Genomic DNA, 10,001 nt, shown 5'->3' with positions numbered 1-10,001 from the left:
TTAAAAGAAAACATCCTGCGTAAAATATGCCCCTTTCATGATCATCAACAGTCACCTTAGTTTGGCAGTATGATAAAATAGACTTTTGTGTTCTTTTTGCATTTTTTTTCCATTTAGCAGTGACTTTGCCTAATCCACTTTTAATAAAAAGGAAAAATTCGAAAGCGAATACTTTTCCTTAGTATTTGTCTAGGAAAATCTCTTCTTGGCACTGATTACCTCTCAGCCTTCTCTCTATTCATATGATCTCTTCAGATACCATAAATAGATGGTAGTTTGAGAGTGCAGAGGATTTTAACCTCAGTCCATAAATAATTGCACTTTCTTGCAGGTCTTGGTGAATGATGATGATGAATATCCCACTTTCTGATTCTTGGACCCCTTCCTGTAACTGTTGCACTGCGGGCACAGCAACATTTTATTGCTGCTCCTGTAGTTCTTGTCTGCCCTTGCAGAGTGTCAGTAACTTTTCTGATGCTGCTAGTAACTTCTCCCCTTTTCCCCTGCTTTGTTCTTCTTTTCTGGAGCCTGTAGCAGGAAGATGGAAGATGGCTTGGATGCTCGAGGACCTCCATACAGGAATTTGTTCTCAATATTTATCTAGAAGTGTGCAAATACTTATATCTGTGCTAATCACATTTCAAAACAAAAGCTCCTCACACAGTATACACCTGATGATAGGGAGAGTTGTCCAATGGCAGTAGCCTAGACAGTCACTGTAAAATTACTGAATCCTACAGAAGTACATAATCAGTCCTGCATGTTAGCTGTCAAGGAGGTGAAACAAGTTTAGATTTAAATAAAATTAATCCACTTAATTCTGGGGGGCTCTTTTGCATCTCTCAGCATCCTGGACAAGACTGCCGTTTGCCACGATCCTTCTTTGGTCAGCGAGAATTTGTTTTCCTTCTCAAAGCAGCTGGTTGTTCAAACTGTACAGTGATTTTTGTTTGTAAATAAAAGTATGTCTTTATTGTATCTTAACAACAGAGGCTGACATTTGCTTTGGGAACCAGTGTGGATTTCTGGTTTGGTTGGATATTTTGATGTAAGCCAAAGGAAAGAGTTTACTTAAAGCTAAGCAGATGAGAAAACATTTACATGAAAGCCTGGAAAAATTTCTTAGTGATGAAGTTGAAAGCAGGAATATTTCCACTGCATTGTAATAAGACAGGGGCATTCCTTCCTTTTGTACATATTTGTGTGAAAAAAGAGTGTTGGAGAACATGTGGAGCGCAAGATGAATGCAGAAGGATTTGCTTTCTGGTGTTCTGAGGCTAAGAAAATATGCAGACAGTCTTATTTTGCTGACAGCCTTGCCATTGAGACATCCAATTTTAAAGAGACTTTCCGTAAAATATATGAGCCACAGTGTTCAGTCTGTCACAATTGCATGGGAAAAAAAGTCATCCAAAAGGCATCCAAAACAGAAGGATCTGATGTGTACAGAAAAGGAGGATCTGTTAGCAAAGACTCTTGTATCAATCTCTGCAAAGTAGTAGTTCTAGGAGCTGGCAGCTCCACTATGTTTTTTATATGAAAGTAATAGAATTATACACTTGGGTTGAATAACTGAGCTAGTTGACATGTATTATTGAAATGCAGCTGAGGGGTAGGAAGCAGAGAGGGTGCAGGGCTCCAAAACTGAAGCTGTTTCTCTTCTTGAACTGAGGTGCTCGAACTTGAACCTTTTTCTTTCAACTGCCTAGGATTATTTCTGTTGTTAAACTGGTGTCTGTGGAGTCAGTCTGTGTAATAACTGAGACGAAGGCCTAATCCCTCTCCAAGGCAACCAGACAGCTCAGAAATTAAGGAATTCTGGCTGTTGGATACTTGTCGTGTGACATGGGCATTAATGCTAGTTTATGCTATGATGCCAGTATATAAAACCAGTGTGTTTGGAGGGTTTCAGAAAATGTAGCAAATAAAATACACAAGTTTGCATTGTGAAGAGGTGGAAGTCGGCTGTGTCATCTAGAGGATAATGCTGTGACATGGCTTTGCACTGATACTGCAGTTTCTTTCACTACATCAAGCCTGTTCAGGAAAGAAACTGTAGTGAAAACACGAATGACAGAACTAATGGTTAGGCAATATGTTTGAAAATTTTTTACAAATACTGTATTTCTTTGAAGCTTGTCCAGAATTACTCAGAAACAGTTCTGCCTTATGTGCTAGACAGTGTACAATCATGTCAAGTTTCTGTGTAAATGTCAAACAAATTAAGATGGCTTTGGAAGAATCTGAATATGAAAGGGCAGGATATTTAGCTGTAAATAGAAGGCTTAGGGAAATGTCTTCATGGGCAACAAAAGGAATCCATATTTGCGTTGCAGCTTGATGGCAAATTCAGCAATTTAGTGGGAATATTTGGACAGACTTTTAGCAGTGCTCAGTGTTTAATTATAAATAGCAAAGTTTATATGGCAATGAATTGTCTTGTTGCAGATACTGAAGAAATCTAGGTTTGCTTTAATCTCTGTATTTACCTTTAGTGCATTTTTAAATTTTAAAAAACCTAAACTTCTAACGTCCCCTAGCACCAGTGGCACTGTTGTTCTCTTCTGTGTTCCTTCATGATTTTCCCTTACTTGTATTTGAATCCTGTGGGATATAGCTTTTTCATTTTCTTGCATCTATATAGGTGTCTGAACTGGGCAGAAATCCTCGGTTTCTATACCATAAAATGACTCATTCCCACTGATGATAGAGAAGGAGGTTGAACTCGAAGCGCATGAGTACTTCAGTCTAAGTGTGTGAGAGATGACCATTGATTATTTTTTTTCTTTCATTTTGTGGCTACATTGCCAGCTCTGCTAACGCCTGAAACCCTCTGGCATCACAGATAGCAGTGACCTTTTTGTTTGCTCCGGGAGGTGGCCAAGCACTAGAGAAGGTTGTCAAGCTGTACTGTGCCTTGTGGACAGGTCGCACGTGTGTGAATGGCTGAAATGTCGCAGTTCCTGTGCTGAAACATAAGAGGGATTACTATGTGACTCCTTTATCCTTAGCTGTGTTAACTGTTCAAAATGAATAAGCATAGGGAAAGCATCCTGGATTTTTTTAATCGGTAAATTCTTTACGTTGATACACACCGGACAAGTCTATTTATCCAGAAGGGGCATCTTCTTAATAGTAATTTTTTCTGATTAAAAGCATGGGACTTTCAATATTATCAGAATGGCCTCTGCCATCGTTTCTCCTGATTTCAGTTGCAGCACAGTAGGCTGACAGACAGTACTTTGTCCAGTCTGATCTCTGATTTTAGAGCTACCTACCTACACTTTTTTTTCCCAAATATATTAGGCAGTTTATTTGTGTTAATCACTTTCTACAGTTGTAGTGCAAGGCTTGTAAAATTTGCAATACTATATTAGTAGCTTGATTTAAAGAAATACTTTCAAACAGCTATAATTTGTAAAGATTACAGGCACTCTGCGAGGTACTGTAGCATTTTTTCAAGTTATTTGAAACTTTCAACTCATGTTGAACCATTTATAGTTCTCAGAAAACTTTGTGTCCTTATTCCTTTTTATTTAAATATGTATGCATGTGATGTCTAGGAAAGCTGTTTTATAATTTGGAATCAGTTTGAAATGAAGAAGAACTATGATTTTAATTTTATGCCTGAATTTACTGTATGATACCTTTTGCATACCTGATGTTTGTCAACTTCATGATCTGGAGCAGATGGTAACATCATCTATTTGTCACTTTATTGTTATTCTTATTCCAGGAATGCAGTTTCATGAATTTTGGGAAGAGATGAACAGAGTTATTTCAGACTCTGAATTGGTGTCTGGTATTCCCTACTCATCTGTAGTACCAGGACTGATACAGTATCTTCAGAGCATCACCAAACTTGTAATATCAGTGCTGCCTGTGACTGCAGATCTGGACATCCAGGGCAGCGGTTCAGCTGCTGCAAAGAAAATGTCCAAGCCATCATTGTCAATAGCTCATCTTCTTCAGTGTGACTTTCATGAAGTACGTCTGCTTGTGTTAGAAGCAATACTGCTGTGGTTGAAACAAAAAAATTCCAAGCAGATTACAAAAGGAAGAAAAGGTGTATTATGTTTACTCATTGATTTGGAAGACACTCTTCTCACAATGGCTCTGAAGGAAACGAATCACCAGTGTTTTTGCAAGGTAAGAGAGTGCTACTTTATTGACATTTGTTATGTTTTCAGTAAATTATATTCTTAATTTTTAAAGTTATATTTCAGACATGCATTATGTTTTTTAAATAGTAGGTGAGTGGTTGGGTTTTTTTTTTCATTGAACAGGAGCTGTGAAATAATTCTGTAACAGATGTTCTTGTGTAAAAGCAAGAACTTCCTCTTTTCTTTCTTAGTGCTATCCAGAGAGAATCTTTGTGTTCTTGGAGTGAGGTTTAAGTTGGTGTTTTATTGATCTCAAATGTGCACATTCATGTTGAGACTGTCCCTAAATTCTTTGTTTGTGAATTGTGTCTGCAGGTACTGGAAATTCTTTATAATATGGATCTTAGAAATGTGCTTCCAAAGACTGAATGCTCTATAAAAATGAATCCAAATGAGCTCTTAACCTGGAGTTTAAACCTTGTAGATATCTCTAACAGGTATGGTCTTTCATGAATGTTGAAATACTTATATTTTTAAAACTTTAAACATTGAAACATTAATTTATTGGTTTGAGACTACCCTTTAAAAATCCATGTTTCAGAAAAGTGAATGTGGCATGTTTGAATCAAGAGAGTTCTTGTGAATTTTTCAAAGACATTAGACATGGATCTGAATTATTAGAAAGGCCCACAAGTCATATGGGAAAGCACCCTGTAAATGTCCAGTAATACAGTTCCTGAAATAAGAAGTTGCTCTAGCTGTCCAATGATAGCCAGTGAGCATTGTTCTTCCTGAATAGTAATTGGGAAACAGCTGATTTAACTTTGAATTAATAATTCAGACATACACTCATTTGCTGTGAATGTGCCATCCATTGTATCCTGGTTTATGTGCAGATGATTTGTAGAAAGAGTAACAGATCTCATTTAACTTCTTGGATTGGCAGAAATAGTTCATCCTAATCTGTAGGATTTACACTCCCTATTCAGACTGTAAAGTCTGCAGAAAGCACTGAAAATTTGGATCTAGTTTGTAGTTTGTATTGAATTAGAGTCTGTGTTCATCCATTCATAATGGAATGAAGAAACAGGGTTAAAGTGTCCAGGCTCTATGGGTTTGACATCCTGTTTCTAGTAGTTTTTTAAGCCATATAAACATTGAACCCGAGTGTTACCAATGGTGAATATTTAGGGTACAGAGTGTAGAACAGCATTTCATAACTATGCACATTTGCTGCTGATTTGCACTAAATTGTTCAAGCTTAAATGATTATGGTGGGAGGTGGTCATTTCTGGAATGAAGTAAGATACTGGTGGTAAAATAACACTGAGTGATGCTGTTAGAGGGAAATAGCTGAACTGGCAGGCCATACTGCTCAGGTGTTGCCATTCCCCATGGTGAGACTATCCTTTAGAAACCACGGTGCCGAGAGCCGCATGGAGGCTCGGAAGGTGGCAGTTGGCATATTCTGCATCTGGAACATTCCTAGCAGCTGTAGGAGAGATATTCTTGCAGCTTAACAGCAGCTTGAAGAGGTGCTTTTGTTTATCATTTAAAATAATGTCTGGTTTATTTGACTTGGGTTCCATTTTCAAATGTGTTTTTCTGTAAGAAGTATTGTAAATAGAAAATAAACATGAGAGAGGTGAAAGTAAAGGCATGTTTCATTTGCATATCAACTGAAAACTTAGCTAACATCAAGATCTGTAATGTAAAAACTCCAGGTGCTAAGCCTGAAAAATATCCACTGGTGATAATCAGAAGTAATTAAGAGCTGGCTAATTTTCTTCTAGAGATGAGATGATGGCATAAATAGCTGGATTTTTTTGATATGTCCTTTGCCTTGTTTTCTCAGCTCTGAAGGTCAAATCATAGCTCTCAAATTTGCCTCCAAGTTGATTATCCATCTTTTGCAGAACCATCATCAGGTAAGGGAAATGGAGCTGCTTAAGAGTTTTGTAATCTGGAGTTTTTTGTGATTGTAATAATGTGGATTCTTTTAGCCCCAATCTTGTGTTTTCTTGTGTCCTTGCACCTTTTTTGGTGTTTTATCTTCCTCTCTGAATGCAGTGCTATGTACTGAAATGAAAAAGCCATGAATATCATCTCAGTATATCCCTCTCAAAGTCATTTAAACTTAAATGCATAAGTAAATATTTCTGATGGATTAATTTCAACTTCTGAGCTCATCTGAAATGGTCACTGTAATGTGGAAAGGGAAATGCCTGCGGTGATTAACGCTTTTTCTGAATCCAGCCCATTTACTAAAGTGCAACTTTGTTGTGGTTTCTGATTGCTGTGGAGCCCACAGCAGAGCAGGTCGGATGGGAAGCTGAAGCAGTGGTTGGGTGCAGTTCCCAGCCAGCTCAGATTTCTTTTGATTTTAAATTGTCAGTCTGTGATGTCGCATATGTATGTGTAGAGCAGTGCAAAGGCAGCTTATAGTGCTAGACATTTTAAAAAATATTTTTGAAGACACAAAACCCATTTAATGGATATTTTAAAATAAAATTCTCATGATCTGTATTAAAATGAAGATTTTTTTTTCCTTACATAGATGTTATTTTTCACAGAGTGTACAGCAGAATGAATTCATATTGTATGCTAATAATCTGGTCTCATTATGAAAAAAAAAGAAAATCTCAGATTTACACACAAGAGTTGAGGAAGTGAATTATGATGTTAAATATTTTTGTTAAAGAAAGGCATAATATGATGACTTCAAGTTTAAAATAACAAAGAGGAATTAATGAAAAAATGCTGTAACAATATTAACTAGTAATACTAAAACAATTTTCTCTAGTAAGCATGTAAATCATGGGAGATCCAAGATATCTCTACAGAGAGAGCTTTCTGCTTAGTAAAAGAACAGGTACCTCAGTTTTCCCTCTAAATTCCTTCTTTGGGCTTCAGTATTTGCGTCTGTGAAAGGGATTGTTTCTCTTCCATAAGGTAAAAGTTGAGTTCTGTCTTTTCTAGATAGATGTGTCTGTTTGAAATTTGAGTAATTGTAACATCTTAGGAGATTTTTATGTTTTGTTTTCCCCTGTTGCAGAATCTGTGGGACGTGCTCTGTCCCTTTGTGCAGTGCAGGTGCATGGCCATGTACCACACAGAATGAGACAGAGTATGACTGAAGTTGCATTTATTACTCAGTTAGTGAGGAGTAAGCCCAGAGGGTTGTAATCAGTGGCACAGGGTCTAGTTCGTCTGTCACTAGTGGTGTCCCCCAAGGTTCACTACTGGGCCCAGTATTGTTTAATTTATTTGTGAATGACTTGGATGAAGCCCCTTTTCTGAGTCCTAGTGAGGCCTTACCTGTGGTGCTGTGTCCGGCTCTGGGCTCCTCAGTACAAGAGAGATATGGAGCTCCTGGAGTGGGTCCAACAGAGGACAACAAAGATGGTTAAGGGACTGGAGCATCTCTCTTACAAGGAAAGGCCGAGGGAGCTGGGCCTGTTCAGCCTCAAGAAGAGACGACTAAAAGGGGACCTCACCAATGTATATAAGTATCTGAAGGGAAGGTGACAAGGATGGAGCCAGGCTCTTCTTGGTGGTACCAGGCAATAGGACAAGAGGCAACAAGCTGATACCCAGGAAGTTCAACCTGAACATGAGGAAGAACTTCTTTACTGTGCGAGTGACTAATCACTGGAACAGATCGTCCAGGGAGGTTGTGGAGTCTCCCTTGGAGATATTCAAGACCATCCTGTGCCATGTGCTCTAGGATGACCCTGCTTGAACAGGGAAGCTGGACTAGGTGACCCACTGTGTTCCCTTCCAACCTCACTCATTCTGGGATTCTGTGAATCTTCCTGTACTTGTCTGCCCTTTTACTTGACTCACCTTTTCATTGATTCGCTTCTTTACCTTATTTTGTTGTTATGTTTTTCACTTCTTTTAATTAAAAATAAGTAAAAAAGGAAAGAAATGAGAAAAAACTCCAAAACTTTAGTTGCACATACCTCAACTGTGTCCCAGTCAAACTGGTGCTGCTTCATCTGTTCTCCTGTGAATGAAGTGCCAATCTGTTTGGGTTTGTTTGGGTTTTTTTCCCTTCTGGAGCTTCCTTCTGATAGCTGTAGCACATGCTGTGTCTGGGTGCCACCTCCTGCATTTTGCAAGTTCTGTTTTCTAACTTTCACTTGAGGTTCCTGCACCTTGACCAACCCACTGCTCTCCTAAGGGTGGCATTTGCAGGGGATCTCAAATCTTTCTTGGTCACTTATGCAAGTTAGGACTTTCTCTTCCCAGTTATGGCCCAGCTGTCCCAATGCAGGGCAGAGTTTACAAGTTTTTGAATAAAGTGCACATTATTTTTTCCACAAAAAATCTAATAGTCATCATTACATATTAGGAAGAGTTGAAGCTTTATCTCATTTTTTTTTACTTAGTAGTAGTTTTCCTTGAATATGTCGGAGGACTAAATGTTTTCCGAAAGATGGCAACTGGATTTTATTTGAACCAGGAAATTTCTCTTTCCTGTTCTTTTTTTCTGATTCTTCATGTTTTAGGACAGTGGGCTTTGCTGTGTATCAGCCAACATGGAGATTTCTTCAATGTTTTGAATGCACATGCTTTCAAAATGAAAGGTACCTTGACAGTCTTATTAAAAAAAAAATTTCCATTTCCAGTATTAGCAGAAGAGAAGAATGGAGCTTCATGCATCCCTTTACCAAGCATTGCATAATTATCAAAGGCTGAGATAGATGGCATCTTTCAAAAGCTTTTAATTGTTTTTTCAGCTATATGTGTGTACCTGTAGAATGCTTCTGAGTATTGCTTCCCTTTGTTATAGTCCAGCATACCGGACTTTGACTTGCATGTTTAGAAGAACTGAAGACACAAAGATATGCTTTGACTTGTGTAGTCATTGGTGAGTCTGGTGTGAAGGGACAGAGCGAGAGAATTGCCTGTGCATAACTGCTCTGAGCGCACCTTGAAAAAAAGTCCACATTTACTAATGAGCAGTATCCCTTCTGCAGCCCGTAGTTCAGTGTGATGGTAAGAGGTTGTACAGCATACTTCTCACATGTTCTGTGCTTTTAGATTTCAGAAAAAGTCTTGAAAAAATGGGTTCAACTGATACTGTATTTTTGTGGAGATGAGCAAGAGACAGAGATGCTGTTAGCAGCTGCTGAAGTTCTTAAAAGTATAACATCATTCCTTCTGATCGGTGAGAAGCTCATTCTTGGTAAGTAGTATTATTTTGTGGATCTTTTTAGATTAAATCCATTAGTACATGACATATATGTATACAATACATTTTATGTACACACAGACAAAACACATAATTACCTCAAATGGTTTTTTTTACATTTTAATAGGATTTAATTACTAAATATGTAGACTTATTTAAATTCTGTTAGAAAAAGCACATGTGCACAGCTTCTTGCAATAACTCTGCAGAAGGGGGACATGAGATGTTGTTATGTCTCCAGGCCACTGTACGTTGCTGTACAGATTTACTACCTTGCAATTGCTCTCTGATTTCAGTCTTTCTGAAATACTGTATTAGTGATGTGGACATACTTTTAGTTTAACACTGTGAGTGTAACAAAGCTGTGCTGGCTGAATGTTGAAGTTAAAGGCTTCAGTGTGGAAATGAGGGATACATTCTGTTGTAAGAATGATTAATAATTGGATCACATTATACCTCCCGGGTACAATGATTTTTTTAAAGTTAACGTTAGGCTGTCTCTTTAGAAAACAAAGAAAGAAAGAAACAAAACTTACACAGTCTTATTCAATAATACTGACCAAGAGGCAAAGCTAAGTGAAACTCTCAGGTCTGTTCTGCATAATACATGTTTTTTTCTTTTAGCTTTTTTGTTTTTCCCTGCCTTCTGTGAATAGAGAATAAGGGGATTTTGTGATTAAGGAGCCAGGAGATATACA

General features: G+C 37.9%; 1 protein-coding gene across 1 annotated transcript in view; it reads left to right on the top strand.

Annotated features, from left to right (window-relative positions):
- THADA (THADA, armadillo repeat containing) overlaps window positions 1-10,001 on the top strand; it is a 172,776-nt gene that overhangs the window by 132,670 nt on the left and 30,105 nt on the right. The window contains exons 32-35 of the mRNA XM_017811614.1: window positions 3,737-4,149; window positions 4,479-4,600; window positions 5,959-6,031; window positions 9,153-9,297. Of these exons, the coding sequence (XP_017667103.1) occupies window positions 3,737-4,149; window positions 4,479-4,600; window positions 5,959-6,031; window positions 9,153-9,297 (753 nt within the window). The remainder of the gene's footprint in view (window positions 1-3,736; window positions 4,150-4,478; window positions 4,601-5,958; window positions 6,032-9,152; window positions 9,298-10,001) is intronic.

Source organism: Lepidothrix coronata, unplaced genomic scaffold (genome assembly GCF_001604755.1).
Source record: "Lepidothrix coronata isolate B3197 unplaced genomic scaffold, Lepidothrix_coronata-1.0 Scaffold33, whole genome shotgun sequence".
NCBI classification, from domain to species: Eukaryota; Metazoa; Chordata; class Aves; order Passeriformes; family Pipridae; genus Lepidothrix; species Lepidothrix coronata.
Note: the sequence above shows the minus strand (reverse complement) of the source record. Positions and strands in the feature narration are given on the sequence as shown.